This window comes from Phasianus colchicus, chromosome 24 (genome assembly GCF_987193195.1).
Source record: "Phasianus colchicus chromosome 24, bPhaCol1.hap1.1, whole genome shotgun sequence".
NCBI classification, from domain to species: Eukaryota; Metazoa; Chordata; class Aves; order Galliformes; family Phasianidae; genus Phasianus; species Phasianus colchicus.
The window spans coordinates 6,152,109-6,176,376 of NC_143459.1; the positions used below are offsets into that span (position 1 = coordinate 6,152,109).

At 50.6% G+C, this 24,268-nt stretch overlaps 3 protein-coding genes across 6 annotated transcripts; 2 read left to right on the forward strand and 1 right to left on the reverse strand.

The window, feature by feature from the left end:
- Positions 1 to 36: 36 nt before the first annotated feature.
- On the reverse strand, positions 37 to 6,405 carry BSDC1 (BSD domain containing 1). Its single transcript, XM_031594780.2, has 11 exons — positions 6,344 to 6,405; positions 6,149 to 6,209; positions 5,612 to 5,728; positions 4,947 to 5,114; positions 4,781 to 4,835; positions 4,038 to 4,153; positions 3,672 to 3,740; positions 3,393 to 3,474; positions 2,664 to 3,203; positions 2,144 to 2,247; positions 37 to 1,850 (listed from the first exon to the last, which is right to left on the reverse strand). Exons 1-11 carry the CDS (start codon positions 6,352 to 6,354, stop codon positions 1,818 to 1,820), a joined length of 1,356 nt encoding a protein of 451 aa, XP_031450640.2. The 5' UTR covers positions 6,355 to 6,405; the 3' UTR covers positions 37 to 1,817.
- Positions 6,399 to 15,488, forward strand: ZBTB8B (zinc finger and BTB domain containing 8B). Of its 2 annotated transcripts, none has more exons than XM_031594779.2 (4): positions 6,399 to 6,487; positions 6,613 to 7,563; positions 10,029 to 10,207; positions 10,514 to 15,488. In XM_031594779.2, exons 2-4 carry the CDS (start codon positions 6,624 to 6,626, stop codon positions 10,823 to 10,825), a joined length of 1,431 nt encoding a protein of 476 aa, XP_031450639.2. In that variant the 5' UTR covers positions 6,399 to 6,487; positions 6,613 to 6,623; the 3' UTR covers positions 10,826 to 15,488. The 2 variants fall into 2 exon arrangements, with proteins under 2 accessions (XP_031450639.2, XP_089980392.1); XM_090124266.1 differs by having other exon boundaries at positions 6,430 to 6,487; positions 6,616 to 7,563.
- A 2,271-nt stretch (positions 15,489 to 17,759) lies between these two features.
- On the forward strand, positions 17,760 to 23,279 carry ZBTB8A (zinc finger and BTB domain containing 8A). 3 transcript variants are annotated; one of them, XM_090124264.1, is made up of 4 exons: positions 17,760 to 17,987; positions 19,107 to 20,063; positions 20,484 to 20,653; positions 21,027 to 23,279. In XM_090124264.1, exons 2-4 carry the CDS (start codon positions 19,130 to 19,132, stop codon positions 21,357 to 21,359), a joined length of 1,437 nt encoding a protein of 478 aa, XP_089980390.1. In that variant the 5' UTR covers positions 17,760 to 17,987; positions 19,107 to 19,129; the 3' UTR covers positions 21,360 to 23,279. The 3 variants fall into 3 exon arrangements, 2 of the variants coding, with proteins under 2 accessions (XP_089980390.1, XP_089980391.1); XM_090124265.1 differs by lacking the exon at positions 17,760 to 17,987 and adding an exon at positions 18,715 to 18,916 and having other exon boundaries at positions 20,484 to 20,681; positions 21,027 to 21,215; XR_016459808.1 differs by lacking the exon at positions 17,760 to 17,987 and adding an exon at positions 18,716 to 18,916 and having other exon boundaries at positions 20,484 to 20,926; positions 21,027 to 21,159.
- The last annotated feature ends 989 nt before the right edge of the window (positions 23,280 to 24,268 follow it).

Genomic DNA, 24,268 nt, shown 5'->3' on the forward strand with positions numbered 1-24,268 from the left:
GCCCACAACAGGCAAAAGAAATGAGGACACAGGTGGTGACTGCTGAATTCTTTTAATTGCTTGTTAACTGCAAGTCTGTAAAAGGTTTGGAGAAAGTCATTGTTACAAAACTACCAGCTGTTAGAATTGTTCCTGGTTTTTCACCCCAGCTAGAAAAGGCTCAGGGAGATGTGGAATAGTTCCAAATAGAGAATATTGCACAGACAACCAAATGGTTAATTTGACAAAAGAAAAAAGAGACACACAAGAGCAGCGCAGCCCCAGAGCTCTGGCTCCAGCCTGACTCACAGACCTGAGGGAGCACAGCCCTGAGCGCCCTGCCCCAGCAGCAGCCCCAAGCAGGAACCGCCCCACTGCTGCCCAGCATTTGCCCACAACAGGTTTTCCTGCTACAGCCAAACAGCCCACGACAGGGTGAGGCTGTGCAGGTTGTAGAGGCTCTGCTGCGCCTGCTGGACTTCTCAGTGGAAGCTGAGCTGCAGTTCAGTCCCTTGGACCTCATGAGTTCTGCAGCACAGACAAGCTCTCATGTAAGGGCCTCAGATCAGTGCTGCCACCAACCCACACACATAGGTGGCCGCGTCTGAATGTCCCCAAATGCAGGGGGGAAAAAAATACCAAGTTTTCCAAGAGCACCTACACTAATGCAATTCAGAAATGAGGAAACCCACAGCTCAAATGAAGCAGCCTAGGAAGGGGCAGAAGAACAAAGGTAGCACGTATAAAAGCACCTCCCAAAAGACCAAGCACAGCTCCGCCCCTTTAGGGTAACCTCCTAACATTAAGAATGAACTGCCCTGGAATGGGGCGGTGGGGCTGAAGGAAGCATTGCAAGCAGTCGCAGGGGCTCAAGTGAAGGAAACCAAATGAGCAGAGGGCAGCCTGTGGCCTCGGGGTGGCCAAAGGGGCGGGCTGCAGCTCTGCTAAGGGCACTCCTGCAGCAGGGTGCTGCTCCAGGCTGACCCAAAGCACTGCCCGCCCAAGAAGGGCTCAGGGAAGAGCAAGCCACAAGCACTCCGCTTGGAGAATTTAATAGAAGTACACAAAACGCAGTAGAGAAAGGCAGTGCAGCTGTTCTAGCTGCAAAGAGGACAACATCAAGCCTTGGCTCTTAGAGGAGCCATTGCTCTTGCTGCAGGAGACAGGAGTTTCCATTAGAAGAAGCTTCCAAGACAAAAAGCCAGGCAGAAGCTAAGGGTTTGGCAGGGAGTTTAGCTCCTTCCAGTGCGGCCCAGCTTCAGGCCAAAGCCAAAAGCCAACTGCTTTCTTTTGCAGCAATGAGTGTGACAGCAGACGGGACTTCTGCTGCAGTACCTCCAGCCCCAGCCACTCCCCGCATCAGGAATAATGGGCCAGCAGCTCAGAGAGCGAGCAGGAGCAGCACCTGGGAACCTCTGAGCTGCTGCACACAGATTAAACACACACACACACACACGCACACAGTCATCCAACAGGCAGTCTGACAGCACTGAGCAATCCTGCCAGCTGCCCAAGTGCCCACTCAGCCCCTCACTGCATTGCATCTGCTTCCACCTGACACTTTTGGGGCTGTCAGTTTTGGCCTTGCCACTCTCTTGGACCTCCTGAGAAGATGAGCTCCCCAGCAGCTTAAGTGTACGAGCAAATTCCCACTTCTTCCCTCCTCCTCCGGGTCTGAAGGGGTCGTTTGAGTTGCCCACAGGATTTAGCAGGAGTAAAACTCCTCCAGCCAGGAGCTGCAATCCCCAGCACAGTTACACACAAAGGAATAGCTGGTCTGTGATTTAATTCACATTCGATGGTGGAAATGAGCCTGTGATAAGCTGGAAGCCGTTGTTTTATTCCCAGTCTTCCCACTCTTCGTCTTCCAGCTGCAAACAAGAATAACATCCCTCAATTGTTTCTGCAACTCAGCAGCCACCTGGTGAGAAATCCTCCTCCCCAGGGCACCTGAGTCTGACACAACCAGCTCTGTGTCCGGACAACAGGGATCTGTTTGCCGAGCTCTCCCTGGGGAACACTCCTCCCTCACAGAGCACATCTAGAAGCCACCCTCTGCTCCAGCTAATTCTGATCCCCATGGCCCTGCAGAGCTGATGAAACGTTGGTGCTTCTCTGGGAGCAGAGCTCTCACCCATTTGAGTGATTGCCACCCCCAACTCACCTCCCCAGACACCTCCACCTTCGACAATGCCAGCTGCACCTCCTCTTCAGTCATATCCAAATCAAAGTCCTTTTCCCAGTCCTCGCTGATATCAGTGCTGGAACCTGGAACCACAAACATCACAGCTGAGCCACCCGGGCTGCATTTGCTCTCCAGGCACTCTGGCCAAAGCAAAAGCTGCTCTGCTCAGCAGACACTTTTGATTTCTTTTCTCCTCCCTCCATTATCACAAAAGCAAAGAACCTGGGCTTGGCTTTTGATATCTTCTAGACAGCAATTCAGGGAACAATGGGCCAGGACAGAGATCTGCACAGCAGAAAATCTCTCCACGGGTCAATTAGGACTGCTACCTAGTCTTAATGTTTTGTCAGAAACGCCCAACTGACTCCATTATCTGCATGACCAGCATCAGAGCTCCAAGCCCAAGATTCCGCACCCAGCTTTCCATTCCGACTCTGAGCCCTTTCCTCAAAAGCTGCCACACAGAAGGTTTCCAGGCCTAGTGCTGGTCCACACCCACCTTTCTTGCCATTGTTGGAAGGGGTAGATTTCCCACTGTCAGAGTTCAGCTCAAAGACCCGTAGATCTGTTGGTCCTTCCTCTTTCAGAGTCTCTGTTCTGCCTTGGGCTTTGCTCTCCAACTCTTTGGGCCCAGTCACAGCCGGTTGCTCTGAGCACGCTGCTGGCTCCTGGGCAGGCGCAGAGGGACGCCCCAGTTCGGGGGGCTTTGGCAGCGGGTTCTGCTCCTCTGAGGTGGCCTCCAGCAGCCTCTGGGAGAGCACTCTGTCCCCAGATGGCTGCACTCCAGTCTGTAGCTGCACAGCAGGCACAGAGGCAGGGTTTGCGATCTGAGTCACAAGGGAAACGCTCTCACTGCTCTCAGAGGGGCTCCCCTCTGCTGGGGCCAACTCAGGAGGGAGGATGGCCCAGCTTTCCTCCGAGGGTCCCTTGTGAACAGAGGGGTGGCTTCCCTCCAGGGATGCAGGAGCAGATGCTTTCTCCGCTGCTTGTGGAAATTGCACGTTTGCACAAGGCAGGGGTGACATCCCCAAGAACTCCTCTGTAAGAAGGCAGAAGAGAAGCAAGAGATGTTTCAGCAAGTGCAGCAGCAATTGACAGCACAGCAGTTTTGGTAAAGCTGGGCCAGGAGCTGAACTGGTGGGAGCAAGGAGGAGCTGCCACTTTCTCTAACAGATTGCTGATGTCTGCACAAGGCTACCCACAGAACCCCCTCCACCATCTAACCCACCTTCATCCTCTTCCCAGCCTGGCTCCTCTTGGTGGATGCTCTGCTCCGCGCGCTGCTTCAGAGCCTCCCTCCGGACTTCATCCTGCAGGGAACTCAGCATCAGCAGCTGCTCACGTCCTGGACCTTTCTTTCCCCAGGAACATCAACAACTTCAAGGACACAGAAGGCAGCCAAGCCCTGCTCTTCCAGGAATGAACCTTCTACCTCTTCAGTCTGCCCTAGTGAGCGCTCTGGCTGGAGTGCTCACACACTGGGAGAAACCCCCACCTGCTGACCTACCTGCTCCAGGCGATGCACTTTATAGAAGTAGCGTTGCCAGAACTCCAAATGGGAGACAGCCGCAGGGACCTGGAAACAGCACAGGAAGGGTAAGGTCACGAGCCTTACAAGAACCACTGTAACCTGCACAAGGCACCAGCCTCGCCAGGCACACAGAGCTGGGACAAAGCATGAGGTTCACACCAACAGATGCTCAGACACACATCAGACAGCTACAGAGGAAATTCTGAGCCAGGACCGTGAAAAACAAGTGGGGGCAGAATACGACGTGCAACTACAATCCTTTCTGCCACCAACTCCTCAGGGCTCAGGTGGGAATCATAACCCAGATCAGAATCTTCCTGCTACACTAGTAAAGGCCGTTACCATTTTAGTGTAGAGAGCCCGGATGGAAGGGCTGGTTGCCAGCAGTTCTGCAATCTCCCCTTTCTTCTCTTCTAGGCTAAATTGGGAGAGCCAGGCTTCAAGAAGCTCAGCAGGGCCTGCACAGGACAAGAAGAGAGATAACAATCTTTGTCATAAACAAGGCACAAAGTTTAAGGAAGTTTCTTTGAAAAGATGCTCCAGACAAGATGAGGTGAGCAATGGTCGGACAAGGAAAGGCAGGAATACAACAAGACATGCAGCCCTGAGATGAGCACACCTCCTTCGTGTGGCATCAAACCCCACACAAGCAGGAGGGGATTCACAAGCAGTGTGCAGTCAAAGCAGAGAAACCAGGGAAGGGAGGAATAGCATTTTCAAGCCAAAAGCAGTCAAGGCATAGAGGCACTTCCACCCATTTGCTATACACTCCCTGTTCCCAGAGGAAAGGAGCAGCACTGCTGCTCACAGCTATGTGACAGGCCAAAGCCTCAGGGGAGACTGAGACTCCAATCTCTGCGCCCACCTTGTAGGAGAGCACCAGCTGCAGAAGCTGTTTAAACCAATCCAGAAAACTCAATCTAAGCTAGTCCTCAAGGCAACAGATAGGCCTGCTTCCTACCACAGGTGACCTTGCCTACGCTCAGTCAGCAGACCCACTGCTGAAAGGTTCTGCACGGTTCAGGATGGCCCACAGACCCCACACCAGGCCAGCTTTTTTCAGCAGAGCTGCCAGGGCTCCGTACCGTCAGGTTCGTTGCAGTAGGTGGCTGGGTCTGACTGGAGGCTGTAGAGGCGAGCCTGGAGGAGAGCACATATGTGGAGGAGCCATCAGTGGAGGGGTAGTGCAGGACAGGCAAGGACAGGCCTAGGGATTAGTGCTGAGGGGAAGCTGAGAGCTGGGGCACTCACCTTCGCACTGTCATAGGGCTCTGTGGTACCTGTGGGTGTTGCCATCAACGTTATGACATCGCAGTCGATGGTCTTGTCTGGTGAGGGAGCAAAAGTGTCTGAGATGACACCCAGGAAGTCAGAAATCCCCTTCCTCACCTTTTCAGTCGCACCAGAAGCTTCTGTCCTCTTGAAAAAAATAGTGATGCAGTGTAAGGAACAGTGCCTGAAGCAGGATTTCTCTCCCTCCAAAAACGTGCTCAAATGACTTGTGGCCAGGGCTGGACAAAGGGTATGTTGGCAGTCACTGCCCCCACGTTGTGGTGGGGCAGGCAGTGGGTTTGCTTGGAAACAGAGCCTGGGCTTTGAGGGGAAAGGGAGCTGGGCTCCGAGAACTGGCACAGAAACAGCTGTGCAAAGCTGACAGCTTTGTGTGCAGAAGTCTGATGTCACACCATGGTGATGCTGCCAGTAACCTTCCTGCACAGCACACAGGCAGCAAGAAAGCACTGGTAAGCTTCCCTCACTGATCCCCAAAGCTTCATCATTACAGTGAGAAAATCTCACTCAGCACTAAATCTATAAGGGAGGATTGTGTCCTCAGGGGCAGGAGGGATGTGGGCATGTCTTATTCACACTGTTCTGCTTTCTACAGCAGGAACTCAGCACTCTGCTCCAATACTCACTGCCAGTTTGTCCTTGACCACGCTGGCCGTAGCAGCGATCGTGCAGGCTGTATCATGCTGCACAACTTGAGTGAACTCAGCCAGGTCCCGCTTCATGAATTCTAAAGCTTCTGTGGACTGTAAGGAGACAACAAACAGACTTTTGGTCTCTAGCAAAGCTCTGGTAGCTCTGGAAACACCTCAAACTCATAGAAACGAATTGCAAGGTGCCTTTACTCCAACCTGTGCAAGAGGTAAAACTGCAGTAATCAGAATAGCAACAGGAAACAGCCATACACAAAACACGTCAGAGTATTTTTTAAGTTAAAAACTAAGAACCAAAAAACAGGAAAAGAAAAACAGGCGTGGAGAAGCCTCACAACGCGTCCTGTATAATTAACATAAGCAGCACCGTCACACATCAGACGCGATGCTGCGGGCACTGACCCGCCCGGCTCCGGGAGCTGCCGATCCCGGCTCCCCCGCCGCCGCCGCCGCCGCCGCCGCCGCCCCCCGCTCAGCCCCCAGCCGTTCCCCGAGGCCTCGGGGCCGCTTTACCTTCTCCTTGACGGCCTGGTAACTCTGCTGCAGCCAGCTCCGCCACCAGCCCGCGTCCTCCCTGCCAGAGGACACGCACGTCAGCCGGCCCGATCCCGAGCCCCGCTCCCCCCGGCCCACCGGGGCCATCCGTCCCGCCGCCCCCAAGACCCGGCCCAGCCCCGCCCGGCCGCTCCGCCGTAACACCGCGCTCACCCTTCCGCCATCTTGGCGGCGTGACGTCACCAATATTTACCGACCCCTCACCTCTCAGTCCCGCCTTCCGCGGAGGGGCGACTTCCGGCAGCGCCACTTCCTGCTTCCGGGAGGGCCCGGTGGGGCGGGGAGCGGCGCGGGGAGGTGAGCGGGGCGGCCGTGCCGGGTCGGGTCGGGTCGGGTCGGCGCTGGGAGGGTTCCGCTCTGCGGTTCCGCGTTCGGTTCCCCGTTCGGTTCCTCCTGACGGTTCCTTCTCCCTCCGCCCGCAGCAGCCGCGGCCATGGAGATGCAGTCGTACTACACGAAGCTCCTGGGGGAGCTCAACGAGCAGCGCAAGAGGGATTTCTTCTGCGACTGCAGCATCATCGTGGAGGGGAGGATCTTCAAAGCGCACAAAAACATTCTGTTTGCCAACAGCGGCTACTTCAGGGCCCTGCTGATTCACTACATACAGGACAGCGGGCGGCACAGCACGGCCTCCCTGGACATCGTCACCTCGGAGGCCTTCTCCATCATCCTGGATTTCCTCTACTCGGGGAAGTTGGATCTCTGTGGGGAGAACGTCATCGAGGTCATGTCTGCAGCGAGCTACTTGCAAATGACGGACGTGGTCAACTTCTGCAAAACCTACATTAGGTCCTCGCTGGATATTTGCAGGAAAATAGAGAGGGAAGCCGCTTTCTACCAGGCTGACAGTGGGAGTGGAGGCTCAGCGAGAGAGGGCCCCTCGCACAGCACCAAGGGGCAGAGCAGCACCTCGGCCCTGCGGGAAAAGGAGGGGATGGCGGGCTGCCAGGGCGACCCTCCGTGCGGAGAGTGCAGCAGCTGCCATCCCCTGGAGCTGGTGGTGAGGGACCCCGGGGGCAGCGACTCCCCGGACGACGCCAACTCTTCCCTGCCCAAGGGGGTGGAACCCAAGGTCGAGTTCGATGCGGACGAGGTGGAGGTGGACGTGGGGGGGCGGCTGCAGCAGTACCCGGCTGCGTTGTCTCTGGAGCAGGTGGACGAGGGGCTGCACGGAGGGCAGGCCATGGACCTGGCCTGCAAGAACTATCACATGAAGCAGTTCCTAGAGGCCTTGTTGCACAACAGCTCGGCTCAGAGGAAGGATGACGTAGTTCATCACTTTGTTCGGGGCTTTGAGGGTAGGCCAGAGGATGCAGGGGTAGCCATGAGCTCCATGGTGGACATTCACAGCGACTGGTATGGTGAGGACACAGGTGAGAGGACTCGAGGCTCAGTCGTTGTGGTTGGTGAGGAAACCGCTTAGTCGTGTGACCTCTGTTACTCTTTCTTGTTCAGGAATACGTTGCTGAATATTATGCCATAGTGAAATAAACTGTTGTTCTGGACTTCAAATGAAAGCTGTACTCATTTATTCAGTGCAGCATTTGGAAGGTAAGTGTTTGTAATAGGTTCCACAGTCTCTTTGAAACAGGTTCTGGAGCTCGGTGTTGGTGACCCTCTAAACGGTCTCATTTGGGACCTTGTTGAATGGCAGGCAAATTTGAAACACTGGAATTGTGAGAAGGTTATTCTTTTTTAGCAGCAGAAATGGGAAGATAAGTTGGGCTTCTCCAGGAGGGGCGTTCTGTATAATCTGCTACACCAAATGTAGCTTATTCCATGGAGCTCCTTCCAGTTAATTGGCTGCAGGACAGCAGTCCTTTTGCTGTTACTCTCACTTTCAAAAAGACAGAAATGGATGTTATTCAGTAATATGTTACCTAGAATGTCTTTTAGGAGCATGGAAAGCTTTAACCTGTGGTATTGCATAAAGACTTAACTTTTACTTCCAGAGACAGAATCGTTTTTCTGCTGGTCACCTGAGGTGCTGCTTTCACAAGCCTGGTACACATTGGGATGTCCCGCGCTGGCAGGAATGTCTCCTAACAGCAATGTCAGGGACCTGGAGAAGAAGGTGCTCATGTCCTTCAGCATTTCTGCTGAAATGGACTCAAAGGATTTGAGCATTTTATCTGCTTGTAATGTTGGCAAACAACTGACCTCATCCAAACTGTCTTACGAAGAAGGGAAGCAACTGACAACACACTGCGAGTGACAAAACTGCTCAGGATATGGCAAATGGAATAGTAGTGCAGGCAGCACAGAGCAAATCTTTCATGGAAAGCAGTTCTGGATAGCAGGCTCTCACATTCTTGTTATTTCTAGTTCAAGTATGCAAGTATGATCTTGAAACCAATAAAAACTATGTATTCCCCCAATGCTTTTAAGTAATAACTGGTAAAGTCACAAATTCAGTCTTAATGTCAACAAAAGAGTAAAGTTGCAGAACAGCGTGCAGTCACAACACCATGCTTGTGGTTTGTGACATGTAGCCAGGTGAGAGCATCTAACACAGTTTGCTTACTCTTTTCCCATTCCTTAAATCTTTGGATTTTTAATATTACTTTAAAAAGGAAATATTCAAAAATTTGGTAGAGAACATCAGGTATTAACATATTAGAAATGTTAATATTAGATGTGCTTTAAATAGGAGCACAAAAAAATGTGGTCATAAGGAGGTAGTGGGAAGGTTACTTCTCAGCCTTTAATGCTCCTGCTGTCTTCAGCATTCTCACAAGACACCAGGAATGACAGATGCACAGTCCTGGTAGAAGAAAGGTGTGCATTCGAGCTGCCAGATGAGAGAGTGCCACTTTCCAGTATCTGTTTCTGTTCCAGCCATCCCAACCCTTTCGCAGCTGGTAGAGGGCAGACAGCCACCTCCAGAGTTTGGAAGCAAAGCAATCTGCAGGCTGCTTTTGTTTTTGTGCATGGAGCTCTGAATGCCCAGGAGGGAGGTCCAGAACTGGGTGAGATGCATCTCACTTGATGGTGACCTGTTGATACCAGACACTTTTTTTTTTTTTTTTTTGAGGCTGAGTTTGGCAAACCTCAGTAAGAGCAGTATTCTGCAGTCCTGCTAATGGCATGTAGCTGTAAAAGGGCTGAAAATGCAAATACTTCTTTGAAGCTGAAACACTGGAGAAAACTAATCTTTCAGTATAACACCTAAACCTTCATGCTAGAATGACAGCTCATATCTAGGCTGATACTGAAAAAAATGGGAATACTCACGTGTGTAAAAGGAGATCTTCAAATTTAATTCTCTGTTTTTGCATCTAACTACATAAATGTGTCCATGTGTTGGAGAAGTAAAATCTAACCAGGAAGTGTATTGATCCTATTTCTAGTAGAATAAAGTGAATAGCCTTTGTATTATAGTAGATGCCTTTGTATTTTCAGATGAGTTCCCTGCATCTAAATTCATGTGCACAGTAGAAGTGTATGGGAAGTGTCATTTATAGTAGAGATTCTAGTTGCTAATGCTATTCCATGGTAATGGTAACCTTTAAAAAAAAAGGATGGAGGGAGAGAGCTTTTATGGCAGTGACCACACTGCACTGAAAGCAACCTCTGGGCACCGAACTGAAAGGCTTCTTAAGCATAAGGTGAGCGCGTTGTTGTGAGCCAGCTCACTCAGAGACGTGGCAAACTGACTTTCAAGGGACTCGGCCATCATCAGAGGTTTTGCAATTGCACAGCACAGAAATTCCAGGTAAGCCAGATACAAAAGGAGTGGAAAACAAATTATCCTGACTGAGAGTTACTGGAGGACGAGAAGCCAACGTCGCTACCATTGCTGAGCTGCCTGGTGTAACGCCTTGTTTTTTCCCCAAAGGTGACGTGTTGGTTGTGCCAATCAAGCTCCACAAATGCCCGTTCTGTCCCTACACGGCCAAGCAGAAGGGGATCCTGAAGCGGCACATCCGCTCGCACACCGGTGAGCGGCCCTACCCGTGTGAGACCTGCGGGAAGCGCTTCACGCGCCAGGAGCACCTGCGGAGCCACGCGCTGAGTGTGAGTGTGGGGCTGGGGAAGTCCTTAAGGCGGGCTGCTCTGTTGTTTCCCAGGCACGTTGCACAGAGCATCTCGGACAGAGGTTGTTGCCGATGTGAGGTAAGCATTGCTAATGAGAAGTTTGAGCAACCGGGATTTGATTTTAGTACTTACGTAGCCCCGGATTTCTGTTGCTGGAGATGCAGTAGAGTTGCTGCCCCGTAGCTTAACTGTAGGTGTTTGTTTTAGGAATGCAAGCCAGTGCCCTAGAAACAGCCAAAGCTACAAATTGCTTCTGTTACCATAACATTTTATTTTTAACTTCAGGTGCATCGATCCAATAAGCCGATTATCTGTAAAGGCTGCAGGAGAACATTCACAAGCAGTCTGTCCCAAGGATTACGGCGCTTTGGCTTGTGTGACAGCTGCACTTGTGTGACCACCACGCACGAGGACTCGATGCCCATTAACCTCAGTCTGATGGAACCATCGTCAGAGGGCCAGGAGAAGGGTGATACGGATAATGACTGGCCCATATACGTGGAGTCTGGGGAGGAGAACGATCCTGCTGATGATGATGATGCTGAGGACAAGCAGGAAATCCACAGGAGCTTAGCAGACCGAGAAACACTTACGTAGCAGTGGGAGGAGGTGGGGAGGATTGGAAATTCTCTCCAACAGTGGTTGGTCTGCAACAGGAAACTTTGTATTTATCCAGCTGGTGAGACTGAGTTGGGTTTTTTTAATTGTTATTCAGTGTTTTAATAGAAGAGTGGGAAGAATTCAAATTCTTAATACTTCTAAGTTTTCAGTGCTGTGCACCAGAATTCTGTGAAGGATCTGCCCAGGGTTCACAGAGGTCTCATCTGAGCAGCCTCCAGCTGTGCCTCTGCCTCCTGGTTTCGAGGAAGAGGAGGTGTTTTGTAGGCAGAACCCTGTTGTTTTCATAACAGGTTTCTTCAAATAATGATGTCGTGTTCCTTAATCCCTGGTCTGAAAGGGACACTGCTCTCTCTCTCTGAAGATTCAATTAGAAGAAATGTGGTTTTCATCCTTTGGACTTTTCTAAGCTAAGTTTTGATCTCTCTGTATTGGGGCAGTATTATCGAAACTGTAAACCTCGCGCCTTTTCATAGACTTACTGTGACCTGGAAGCCAGGGCAGACGTGTCAGGATAACAAAAATATGCTGCTGATGAAAGCGTAGAAAGTAAGAATAAATTCATTTCACATATCCTTAACTACAAGTATTTAGAGAACAAGTTTCTCTTTCCGAATTGTTTTTGCTGCATCTTCATCTTTCAGGAGCTCAGACTGCAGCTCTTCAGGTGTGTCCTTGATGTCACTTGGACACCAGTTTTGGCTTAAGCAGCACTGAGCACACGTAGTGGTGTCTGTTGTCTTGCTCTCTCAGCATATAAAGTGAACTGCCCAAATCTCTTCAGCTTTTCACAGTAGAAGTGAAAATCTATCCATCAGGATACTGGGGAATTCCAGTTCCAGGAGAGGAATTGGATCCACAAGTGATTGTCAGTGAGCTCTGCGTATCGAACAGCACAGCGGACCTTTTTAGAAGCAGCTCAGAATTTTTTACTGACCCTTTTGAATGCAAATCTTTTTCTTTTCCTCTGCTTTCTTTCAATCTTTGGCGATCTTTTGCACAGCTTGTATTGCTGTATAAATTCATACTGGGGATTTTAAGCTCCATAGCAGACCTCCTGTTTCGTTGCTGGGATAAAGGTTGGCTTTCAAATGAGGTGAGATTTTCACCCTTCCAAGTAAAACTGAGTTGAGATAAGCTAACAAAAATCAGCCTGGGAAGCTTTAGAAGAAAACACCACCAACAGAAATTCTGTTTGCTTGGTAACCTTCTGTTCCCTAAAGAAGAGACAGAACTGAAAGATATTCTTAAGAAAAGCATAACACTTATTTGCTGTTTTGTTCATAAGCGTTAAATGAAAAGGCAAATTGCACACGGGTTGTTCTGGCTGAAGATCTGAAGGCTGTAAGCAGACGTGGCTGATGAAGGACAAGCAGTTCCTCCCACCTTTACATGAAGGCATCACTTGCTACGTTGATTTTCTGTAACTTAAGCTGAGTAAGTTTTCAGTAGTTCCTATTCCAGATCATCTATGCATTTTAGTTCGTAATGGCTGAACATATCTCATGGCACATAGAAAAATCTCAGTGGGACAAGACAAAAAGAATGCAGGGCTCTGCAGCCCCCTCTGTTACTCGTCCAACTGAAGGCCATCTTGTGCAGATGCCAGATTTGGAGCTGAGCTCCTCTGATGGTTTGGCTGCAGTTTTGGGTCTGAAGCACTTTTGGAAATCAGGACATTGCAGTGTAAGTGGTGCCAGTGGTTTGGAAATGCCACCTGCAGCCAATGAGCACCAACATTTGTACTGCCTCCTGTTTTTGCTGAGTACTACAGCCTCAGAGGGGTTTTTTTGGTATCCGATTCTCCGATATTGGAAGGACTTCTGTCAGTAAGAACACCCAAAAAAGTGACACTATCTGTGTTTGTTAGATTAGCTCAATAACGGGAGTGAGGCAAGAATGTACATAGGGCCCCACAACGATGTGCAGTGACCAGGCATCCCAGGGCGGCAGGGCTGGTCATCCAGGCACGGATACCAAGTCGGTGTAAATATTGGTAGGGGTGGCTGAGGTCAGCTGCTGTGGCTGTGGCTATGGGCTGCCAGGGGCTGATCCTGACCCACCGCGCTGTGCTGAGCAGCCACCTCTGAAACTGAAAGGCGTTCAGAGCAGGGAAAGTGAAGCTCTTGTGAAAGTCTGTAATAAAAGCTGCAGGAAGAACTGCAGAGACCTTCAGCGATTTTACGTCAGTCTGCTTTCTTTGGTCTTAGAGGTTGTTCTTGTGTGTCTCGTGCATAGAGGACGGGCTGTGCTGTGTTGGTGTGACTCTGGGTGGGGCTGTGCTGTTTGCGTTCCGGATTGAAAGCGACCACCAGAATCGATGTTTCCTGTTGATCTGTCATGTTGTGCTGCTTTGTTTTCAGCTGAGTCCTTCAGCTTTTGTATTTAGTGGAAGAGGATGGGGTTCATCCACGTTCTTGTGACTGAATGTTCGTGTCAATGTTTGCTGTGCTTCCCACCCGCTGCTTTGATGTTTTCCTGAAATCTTCCACTGTAACTGCAGCCCCACGAGCTTTGAGAAAACGCTGTAGCTGTTATCAAATGTTCATATGGTGCTTAATGAAAAAATCAAAGATGTTTTTATGAAACCCAGTTTAATATAATCTCTTTCTCAAAGTTTTTAAAGGCCACACGGGCTGCAGATTTCAGCCTCAGCTCCATGGAACTGACTTTGTTTAGGAGCAAGTTTTAGCACACTTGGCACACGGTTGCACCGTATTTCACTGATGGAATACAAGCTGTGCTGCATTCATGGTGCTTTTAACCTACTGGTGCAAGACCTTGTAAATCTTCCTGATGTGGTCATTTAATTTCCTGATGTTTTGTAAGGCAGTTTCATAACTGGAGTCCTTTTGCCTCCTTTAAGTGATGAATTCTCATAAGTCTAACCCTACCTGTAGAAGTGACTTACTGGATTTGTGGATCTGGGAGCATTCTGGAGCTTTCTGATAAAAAATAAAACTCTCTCAGAGGGTCGCTTTGGCTTTTTTAATTATTATTATTGTTTAACCACTGGAAAGTTAACTCAGTGACTCGAGTGTATCTGGATTGAGATTCACATTGCCATTCCCAGGTGTTGAAACTGGGCACGTCCACTTCCGCTGGCCAGGAAAGATGGGATTCTCAGTAAGGAAGAATTAAAAGGATGCTGTCAACTTACAGCACAGCACTGGGATGTTTTAGGACGTCTTTCACAAGGCTGATGGCGACTTTGTTTTCTTACAAGCTCTCGTGCTTTTTAACCACCTTGGATTTTTTAGATCTTTTTCCAAGCTTTTCTTTTTTCATGCTGGCCGAAAACTCCCCCAGCAGGACAGCAGTCACTGGTGCTGGAGAACATCTCAAATGTTGTTCCTAAAATGCATAACGGGGACAAAATCCTGGGTCTGCTTTGTGATGGCATTGGATATTTCACAAATGGATTTTTTTAAAGCCTGCTTTTAAAGTCTGTGCTTAAGATCTGTGTTTATCTGTTGGTTTAAAATTCCGTGAGTTGATGGAAAAAATGTAACCACCCTTCCTCCTTTCCTACTTTTTTTTCATAGTGAAATACGAGCACTTTTATTTTATTGGGTTCTTTACTTTTACACATTTTTTCTTTCAGACAAGCCTGAAAATTATTCACATTTCCAAACCCACTGGAATGCCAATTATTATCTTCTTAATCGTTACAACGTTGTATTGGCACTCAAGACGTTTCGGTCCAACCCAACAGCGCCCTCTGATGTGCGCCCAGCTCCGCTCCCGAGCCGCCGGCCAACAGAGCGGGGCGGGCGGCTCGGATCGGGACGGTTTGGAGCGGGAGAGCCGAGCTGGCGGTGAAGCCGCGCCGACAGGACGGGGTCGGAGCCGCGATGTGTCCGCAGTGCCGCGCAGCGCTTTGAAAAACAGCCCTGAGAGCGGCGGGGTGCAGCCCCACGTGCAGGGGATTCACCCTCCCTGAGGGCTGGGATCAAATCTTTCCCTGCTTTCTCTCTTTTATTTTTTCCTCCGGCGGTGGATTACTGAGTTGTCTTTGTTGAATGTTAAATGTATGCACGGTGATGCGGTACGTAGTGCAGTTCTTTTATAGTTAAAAGACATAAAGCGTTAAATATTAATCTCACAGCATGTGTACTCCATTTTTTCTGCTTTTCCACTGAAAGGGAGAGCAGTAATTAATTACCAGACTTGGTAGCAAAGCTGTGAGATTCTTTAAACTGGAAACGTAATTGAGAGTAGATTTGGCAGCGTTACTTCAGAGAAGAGCTGGACTCAGAAGGAACAGGCAGATAATAATTGCAAATGAGCTGCACAGGAATTTGCTCACAGTTCCACATATGGGGAGCTGGGAGTGGAAAACACTCCAAAGCAGGTTTCCATTGTTGGTGCAGGATTAGGAACTCGAGTTTCCAGGATAACTTAAACCTCTTCACTGGTGCTACTTGATTATACTTTTATACTTGGGTACCAAAACCTGACTAAAACAGTACAAAAATTGTTGATAGTGTTTGGATCAGCGCAAACAGTGACTCCTAAAAGTCATTTTTAAGTCATTCTCTACAAAGCAGACTCAGCCTTGCAGCTGGAACAGCCCCGGTGTTGCTGTTGGAAGCACCTCCACACAGCTGCTAAGTCACCTCCATTGGATAAACTCTCCCAGCTGTATCTCAGCTCCAAGTGGAACTTTCTTGGCTGCAAACAGTAACAGAAATGTAGAAATGCAGGGCAGTGGATTAAACAACTGGCCGTGCTTCTGGAATCAACGTTTGTGATGTGCTGCTGTGCAGCACGGGGTGAAACGAGTCCTGATGGATGAGAAAACCCACCTCTGCTCCGCGGCCGTTCCCAGCTGCTGGGTAAATTTCTGGGCGAGTTTCCTGAAGCATTCTGAGCATTCTGAGCACTTGCAAGAGGTTTAAAATTTCTGATTAATTTACTCGAGATACCACTGCATTTTTTTTCCTACTTTAAAATTCTATGACCTCTTTCTAGCAGATGGAGAACCCTTGAGCTCCGCTTGCACTGATAGAACTGCTGAGCTCAGTGCCCTCCGGTACCCGGGGAAAGGACCTGGTTTGTGCAACATCAGCTGGGCCACGCAGAACAAACACCCACAAACTGTTCTTTTCAGGAGTTTTTCAGCACAAGAACTCTTTGGGATATGGAAGGGGGAGGGGAAATCATGTAGGATGTCATATAGAAAAGTGGTGCCACTCAGTTGAGCTGACAGGCAGAGGGAGGACTGGCGGCCACTGTCCAGTGCTTTGTGAGCTCAGGGACCGCAGAGGCTGAGCTGTAACACAACGGCAGCCACACGAGTTCGTCTGTTCACAGCAGCCATCAGAACTGCCTGCTCTGTGGAAGAACATGGGAAGCATTTAGCAGTGCTTGAACCTGAATGCTCCTCTTACAGACCTGGGGGCTCCCGGAGGTGCAGGGCATGTAACTCAAGCCTCCCTGTTGCCGCGGACACCCCTGTGATGCTCACGTTTTGCTTTCACAACAGCCTGTGACAGGAATCCCAGTGCCTGCCTATGTCAGGTGAAGAGCCACGTCTGGCTGCTCTGGTGCTGCTGACTGCTATCGCTTCATTTGCTGTCAGCTTCCTCACACCAGAATCAGCAGCTAACAGGCACTTCCTATTGACCCTGATGTGACTTTACAGATTTCTATACATTTTATAGATCTTATAGATTTCCAGTATCTCACCTGCTTCATTTTTTTCCTGCTTTGGCTGTCTCACACTCCATTGGCATTCATACAAAGCTGTGCTGGATTTTATCATTTCCCTTTCCTCTCTCTGAATGATTACACGTTCCTGCACACACTGTGTGAGCTGAGGGGTGTGGGGTTCACCATGCACTGTTAACTGATGGTAAAGCTCAGAAGCTGCATCCAAGTGTTGGGTTGGGGAATGGGGAGGACGAGGAGGGCTGTCACTGACTGCTGTGCTGGCTGATATGGGCTCAGCCAACACACTGCTCTGACTTGGGTGTCAGTCCAAATGAATTGCGTGGCACTCACAGGTGATGCTGGTCAGAGAAAGGCACAAACCAGCAGTGTTGGATGGCTGGAAGGAGCTGGTCAGGCACAGATGCATCAGATGCAGATGTTTCTGGTTGATAATTAACACCATTGTCCTGAATGGTGAAGAAATCCGTGTAAAACTGTGTAAATTTGAGGCATTTTCTTGTGTTCAAGAATGATTCATTGGAGCTGGTCAGGCACAAAAGGAGAATTACACAATAGGTGTCAGGACAGATTTTAAGTGCGGTGTGCACAGCAAAATCCTGAAGGAGACAGAATTTAGAAATGTGCAGAAGTTGATAAAAAGGGGAATGAAACTGGTGAAAAAAATGATACAACATAAATGGATGTAAATCGAATACGAAGATGGGAGAGACTGGGGGAACGTTTGTATCTATCAGAGAAAAAAGCCATTAGATATCTTCTGCTTTTGCCGTGGTGGGGAAAGGAACGTAAATTGTTTCAAGATGCAATGTCTGAGGTTTAGCAAGGGAAGCTAAAAGGACACAGAGGACACAGCTAAGGCAGAACGGCTCCCACGGGAAAACAAACGTTTCTAACAAATAAGTGGGGTGTCAAGAGAGGAAAGGCGCTGGTGGTGAGAAGAGGATGGTGAAGGATATCAGACTTCGAGTGGGAGAAGCCAAGAGGTCGAGGAAGCAGGATTGTAGACCTTACACTTTTTTTTCAAAGACAACTGAGATGCAAAAAGAAATTTCACCTCATCTTGGGGAAGCTGCAAACGTGTTAAGGAACGATTTGGGTCATCCAGGCCCGTGTTATACATAAAGGTGTGAGAAGGAAACAAGCGGGGCATCGCATCCCCTCCCGGGCGGCACGTGGGTGTGAGAGGAAGGCAGCGAAGGCTGCAGGGCGGTCAGGCGGAGGAAGCTGCTGGGCTGCGCCTGCAATCGGTGCGTTGCCCCTTTAATTGTGTCCCCAGCCCTCGGGCGTCTCTGTCCAACGCCCACGTCAGCAAATACCTTTTGTTTCTCTCCGTTCGGGCTTCCAGGGCTCGGGGCTGCGGGAGCGGGGCGCCGAGCGTGCCCCGACGGGAGCCGGGGACCCCGCATCGTCCGCCCGCCCCTCCATCGCGGCCGAGCGAGCGGCGGCCGCCCGCGGAACCCCGGCGGTGAGTGGCGGCCGCGCGGCGGCTCGGAGCGGGCGGCGGGGCGGAGGGAGCCCGGGCGCGGGGCCGCGGGCGGGACGCCGCTCGGATCCGCGGCCCGCGGGGCGGTCGCGCCGGCAGCCGGGAACCGGGAGCCGGGAGCCGGGAGCCGGGCGGGCCGCGGAGCCCCGGCGGCGCCGCGCGGGCGCCATTTGCGGCCCCGGGCGCGGCTGCGGGGAGCCGGGCGCGGCAACAAAGGGCTGCGCGGGAGCGGGCGGCGGGTGCGCGGCGAGCGGGGCCGGGGGCGAGCGGGACTCCGCCGTGCGGGGCGGGCGCGGGCGGCGGGCGGCGGGGCCGGGGGCGGCTCGGGCCACGGCGAGAGCCGGGCGGCGGGCGGCGGGAGCGGGGCGGGGACGAGCGGAGCCGGGGCTCCGGAACGGCGGGCGGAGCGGGCGGCGCGCCCCGCGCGGAGCCGAGCGCGGAGCCGAGCGCAGCGCAGCCGAGCCGAGTCCAGCCCGGCCGAACCGAGGGCGGCGGCGGCGGGCGCTGCTCCGCGATCCCCGGGGCGGCAGCGCGCCGTGCCGGGCGGCGGCTCCGCGCTTTGGCGGGCGGGCCCAGCGCCGCCGGGCGTCCCGGGCTGCCGGCGGCCGATGCGGGCGGGGCGCGTTGAGTGGCGGCGGCGGCGGCCAATGCCGGGGCAGCCCGGGCCGGGAGGGATGCGGCCGGAGCCGCGCGGTCGCCGGGTTCCCGTTTCTGGTCCCTCGGGCGGTGCGGGAACGGCGGCCCTGCGCGGGCACAGCTCCAGCCGCAGCCGCTCGAGGGCTCCTCGCCCTGACGGTGAACGTCTGAGGGCTGCGCGACTGCCGGCCCGTTTCTCACCTCCTGCGTTCTCCGGATGCGATTCCTCCCCGTTGGAGCCCTGACATCGCTGCCAAGACGCGGGGACGGCCTTAGTTAGACTCATTCCATCCTTTTCGAACAGAAATGCGTGGTCGTGGATATTTGGATATTGTCATTGAAATATATTTGTGTGTTTAAATAAGATTATTTTTTGAAATATCTGTAAAATCGGGTCTGCCGTCCTTGGTGAGTTGCTCAACACAGAAGTCAAGTTTCTCATTTTTTTGTTTGTTTGTTTCCTAGAGGGACACTGCAGCTGTTCTGGAATGGAGATTTCGTCCCACCAGTTTCACCTCCTGCAGCAGCTCAATGAGCAGCGCAGACAGGACTTGTTCTGCGACTGCAGCATCCTGGTGGAGGGCAAGGTGTTCAAGGCACACCGAAATGTGCTGTTTGCCAGCAGCGGGTACTTCAAGATGCTCCTTTCGCAGAGCTCCAAGGAAATGACTCAGCCCACGACAGCCACTTTCCAGGCATTTTCTCCTGACACTTTTACAGTTATTCTGGACTTTGTGTATTCGGGCAAGCTGTCTCTCACCGGTCAGAACGTCATCGAAGTGATGTCGGCCGCCAGCTACCTTCAGATGACCGATGTCATCAGTGTGTGCAAAACGTTCATTAAGTCGTCACTGGACATCAGTGAGAAGGAGAAGGATCGCTACTTCAGCCTCTCAGACAAGGAGGTGAATTCCAATGGCGGGGAGCAGCCGTGCCCGTACGGCGCGGGCTGGAGGGCAGAAAGCCCCCCGCGTTCACACTCGAATCCAGAGCAAGGGACGTGTGTGAGGGGAAACGCTTGGGGCAACTTCAACTACTATCCAGCTCCTCAAAGGAACGCGCAGCAGCAGCCGTCCAAACATGAGCAGAGGCAGGATTCCATAAAGAAATCCCGGCACCTGGGACTGCAGCAGCCTTCTGACGTTCCCCACTATAAATCGAGCAAACTCGAGGACCGGGCTGCTGAGCCTGCCGGCCACATTTCTCAAACTGAGGACCAGGTCCAGATTGAGCCAGAAGTGGAACCTCCTCACGTGGGCTATCCGTACGGCCAGGGCTCCGATGTGCTCTCCAGGAGTTTGGCCGTGCCGCAGCAGGAGCGCGACTCGCCCCGACCTTCCGGCAAATCCAGGTCTCCCAAAGCAGACGAGCAGTACCCCAGCATGCCCTCCATTGTCGGCGTGATGGGCGGCTGGGCTGAAGGTAGGGGTGAGTCTTTGTGCTGCCCGTGTCAGTGAGAAGATGCACTGCTGGAGGGCAGGCATTAACCAGGAATGCTCTGTTTTCCACAAATGTAGGCTTGGAAAGCTGAGATCTGCTCTTTGACAATGATGAATAGATGAAGTCTAGCTTTTCAAAGTACATATTCTTCAGCGTCTTTACAGCTATATGGTCACGATCTTTTTGGTTTTTTAAGCTCACTTTAATATAGCTAGCAGTTGACTCCTTTTCCCTCGTTGCACTCCTGTGTAATTTACACAAGGCTGTACCTGAAAAAACCTACAGCATGTTTTTTGAATAGAAGCGATTTTCTATCCTGCTTCTGTTGCCTTCTCTAACTGCAGTAGCTATGAGGTTGGATGTGCTATGCCTTCTTTTCACAACCAAGTTCTCTCCTAACAGATGATCTGCCCAGGATGAGGTTCAAGTGCCCATTCTGCACTCACATGGTGAAAAGGAAGGCAGACCTGAAGCGCCACCTGCGGTGCCACACCGGGGAGCGGCCGTACCCGTGCGAGGCGTGCGGGAAGAGGTTCAGCAGGCTGGATCACCTCAGCAGCCACTTCCGCACAGTGCGTACTGCTCCCTGCCTGCTGCGCGGTGCGTAGGTCTGCCCCAGCGTGGGTGCACGCAGCACCAGCCTGCCTGGTCGATGTGCTGACTCCTGTAAAGAAGAGGTGATAGATAATTAATTTGGTTTAAGTGCATTTGAAGCATAATTCCTATGAAGGGGATGAGTTTCTTTGCTGGCTCACACAGGCACTGTGTGAGTTCTGTAATAGCGATGAAGTGCACGGCTGCAGCTGCTGAGGATGTTTCATGATCAGTGTTTGACTGCCCTCAGCGTGAGTTAATGCCACCATTGATGTCACTCTGGCTTTACTTTCTATCATCTTAAAGCGCTTTCTCTCTGATACCTTATAAATCTGTTCTCAATTTTCCCAGATTCATCAGGCTTGCAAGCTCATCTGCAGGAAGTGTAAGCGCCACGTGACGGAGCTGACGGGGCAGGTGGTGCAGGAGGGGACGAGGCGCTACAGGCTCTGCAATGAGTGCCTGGCTGAGGCCGGCATCGACAGCATTCGCATTGACTTGGAGGCTGAAGCACCCCTTGAATTTCCTCCCGATGGGGACAAGGATTCCAGGTGGCACTACGGGGAAGACAACAAATCTGATGTGGAGATCGTGGAGGATGGGTCATCCGATCTGGTCATCCAGCAAGTTGATGACAGTGAGGATGAAGCAGAGGAGAAGGAAGTAAAACCGAATATTAGGTAGTTGTGAGACAAACATCAGTGCATGGAATTCCTTTTGCGTGGGAATCCTGCCTTGCCCACCAGCCCTCCACCAGCCTGTCGTCTGCAAAGACCTCTTGGCTTCTCTCGGTCAGGTCCAGACTTGCATGTGTTCATGGACATCTCATTGAGTCCATCCTGAGTTTTGCTATCAACATTCCCATACTTTGCTCCATTAGAAATAATCCACCCTTAGGTGGAGTAACGGCTGAACACGGAAGCTGAAGTACTACAAGGATAAGTTTTACAGCAGTGAGTCTCCTCGCAGAACCTCTTTTGAAGAGGTAAGGTCTGAATACTCAAAAACGTTGCACACCAATGTAAATTACTCTTCAGCATTCAGAAATAAAGATAATTTTCCATGAAATTTCATTAAGTCTTCATATTATATTATGATTAGAAAAGCTAGGCAAAGAATTAAGAAAAAGCATATAACAATGTTTAACGGAAAAGCATTTTCATGTAAAATTTATTCATTCGAAAATTGGGAGCTCAGACTGAGTTGTGTTTTTATAGCCATTTGTAAAGTGCTTCATTTTAATCCAAACATCTGTGCATGAAATCTAGCTGGGCTTCAGCAAAGCTTCTGACTGTCTCCCTCAGCACTGTGGGGAAGCTGCAGGCCGAGGCTGGGACAGCTGCACTCCTCACAGGGTAAAAGGCTGCTGGCCGGCAGCAGAGCAGCAGAGCATGGAGCTGCACCAGCAGGGCTCTGCAGGGGTCGGCGCTGAGTGCAGCCCTGTTCAAAATCCTTACTGATGATCTGGATGAGGGGACGGAGCGCAGCCAGTGGGTCTGTGGGTGACCCAACCTGGGAGGAGGCACCGATCTGCCTGAGCTTAGGAAGGGCCCAGGAGGATGTGGGCAGTTGCAGAGCTGGGCTGAGGCTGTTGGGATGAGCTTTGACACAACTGCGCTGCCTTTCGGTTACAGAAACGCCTCCTGTTGCCACAGCCTGGGGCAGCAGGGCTGGAAAATCCCTGTTTGTGTCTGGGGGTGCATGAAGGAAGGGGAAAAGTGTCAATCCAGGCCTGAAATCTTAACTGCCAACAGCAAAGGTGACGCTTCTGTATACTTCAGGGAGTTCTTAGAAGCAAAGGGATTTCTGGATCAGTATTCAGTGTAATTAGGTATTGTATTGTAAGTCTGAGGATGGCGAGGACGACATTCTTCAGGAAAAACAAGACATGAAGTGCTGCAATGGGCAAATGGAGGAATCTGCCCATGAGAAGACACTAAGCACAGGCAAATGAGATATATATATATATAACCTATAACCGACTGCCCTGGTGAAGCAGGGCTTTACTGCTTTGTACACCTTTGTTATGCTCAGCACCATACCGAAATGTTTGTAGTTGTTTTTAAAGCATCTTATTAAGCTTGGAGTTGTGGCTCTACGCTGCAATTCCCACAGCTATGTTTTGTATTTAAAAAGATGACCATTCTACATCCACTGCTTTAATTTCGGTTGTTGTTTCCTTAGTTTTGTATTACAGAACAAGTGCCTTGTATTTTCCATGTTCTTCATTTTACATATCCAATCATATATTTTGTTTGTTTTCCTCTAAATTAAAATACTGTTTTATTTTCTTTTAATCTCCTTGCATTGCATCCTGTGGTTGTCTCCTTCATGCCCCTGTTAGGATCACATGCCATTCATTAGCAGAAATTCCATTTTTTTTTCCAAAAAGGAAAAGCAAAGACCATAGCGGGCTGTTACCAGGAATTTAATTCACTTCTGAGGAACTGATGTGAATATTGCTTTTAGAGCTTTGTCAAGTCACACGACAGACACTTCATTTTACCCTTAGATGCTGAAGAAGGCTGTACAGAACCACTTGGAATCCTGCTGATATTGGTACATTGCAGCTCTGTTTCTGCTGCACACCCAGCTCACAATTTAGAAGGTTCCAGTTGCAGCCCCGCAGATCCAAGCCGTGCTTGGAGGTGTTTCAGACTTGGCCAGACAAAGCCTAGGCTGATAAATCTGACAGTGCTGCCTTCCTCCTGGTGGGGGGAGGGCTGGAGACGCCCCCGTTCCCCACATGCCCACCACCTTCCTCTTTGGTTTTTGCTGTTTCTTTCATTTTTCCTTGTACTTTCTGCATCTTCATCATGCAGTTTCTGATCTGAATGCTCTTAGCTGCTATTTCTTGCTGCATTTTCAATTCGTCGCTGGTTTTTAATAAGCCACTCTCTGTCTTCTGCTTTTCCGTTTGTTTGCTCTGATGAACACGGGGGGATGCCAGCTTCAGGACACATCTTTCATACCTCTTCTTTCTGTGCAGTCCTCTGCTTTTGTCTCTTCCTCTTCTCCATCTGTGCTCTGTCATTGGAAGTCCATCTCTGTTTGCCTGGCAAGTGTTCACTGTTTGCTCACAGACCCGTGGTCAGCACACAGACATGGATTCATCAACCTCCATTTCACATCTCAGCTTTAACTGCCTTGTTTTCCAGCAGCTTTTCTTGCCTTCCTTTCAAAGGCTGATTCATTGAATTCAAATAGATGCATCCTTCCCCTAATTCAGGTGTTTCATACAGGATTCTACCTGCCATGTAAACCTATGGCTTATGTGACACTTGATTTGTCTTTTTCCTTCCATTACTGCATACATACACCCCCAATTTTTGTTTTCTGTTAAATTATTAAAAATTTTGTATTTATTATCCCAAAAATGGCATTTGCTTTTATCTCCAAGGTTCAGGAAGACTGGCTTTCAGCTGCTTTCACAATTAATAAAAAAGCAGCAAAAACCCCACAAAAGCTCAGAACAAATGACACTTCCAAACTTTGTATGATCACACTGCAGTTGGGATATAAACTACTCCAGATATGAGGGGAAAAAAAGCAAAACCATTCATTTATTGTGGGCTATGAAAATAGTTATGAGC

Coding starts and splice junctions, on each gene's coding strand:
- BSDC1 (XM_031594780.2), bottom strand. Junction 3,741..4,037: donor GGGCTCTCTACACTAAAATG/GTAACGGCCTTT, acceptor TGCTGTTTCCAG/GTCCCTGCGGCTGTCTCCCA. Junction 3,204..3,392: donor AGGCTGGGAAGAGGATGAAG/GTGGGTTAGATG, acceptor GCCTTCTTACAG/AGGAGTTCTTGGGGATGTCA.
- ZBTB8B (XM_031594779.2), top strand. CDS start 6,624: ATGGAGATGCAGTCGTACTACACGAAGCTCCTGGGGGAGCTCAACGAG. Junction 7,564..10,028: donor CTGGTATGGTGAGGACACAG/GTGAGAGGACTC, acceptor TTTTCCCCAAAG/GTGACGTGTTGGTTGTGCCA. Junction 10,208..10,513: donor TGCGGAGCCACGCGCTGAGT/GTGAGTGTGGGG, acceptor TTTTAACTTCAG/GTGCATCGATCCAATAAGCC.
- ZBTB8A (XM_090124264.1), top strand. CDS start 19,130: ATGGAGATTTCGTCCCACCAGTTTCACCTCCTGCAGCAGCTCAATGAG. Junction 20,064..20,483: donor GATGGGCGGCTGGGCTGAAG/GTAGGGGTGAGT, acceptor CTCTCCTAACAG/ATGATCTGCCCAGGATGAGG. Junction 20,654..21,026: donor TCAGCAGCCACTTCCGCACA/GTGCGTACTGCT, acceptor CAATTTTCCCAG/ATTCATCAGGCTTGCAAGCT.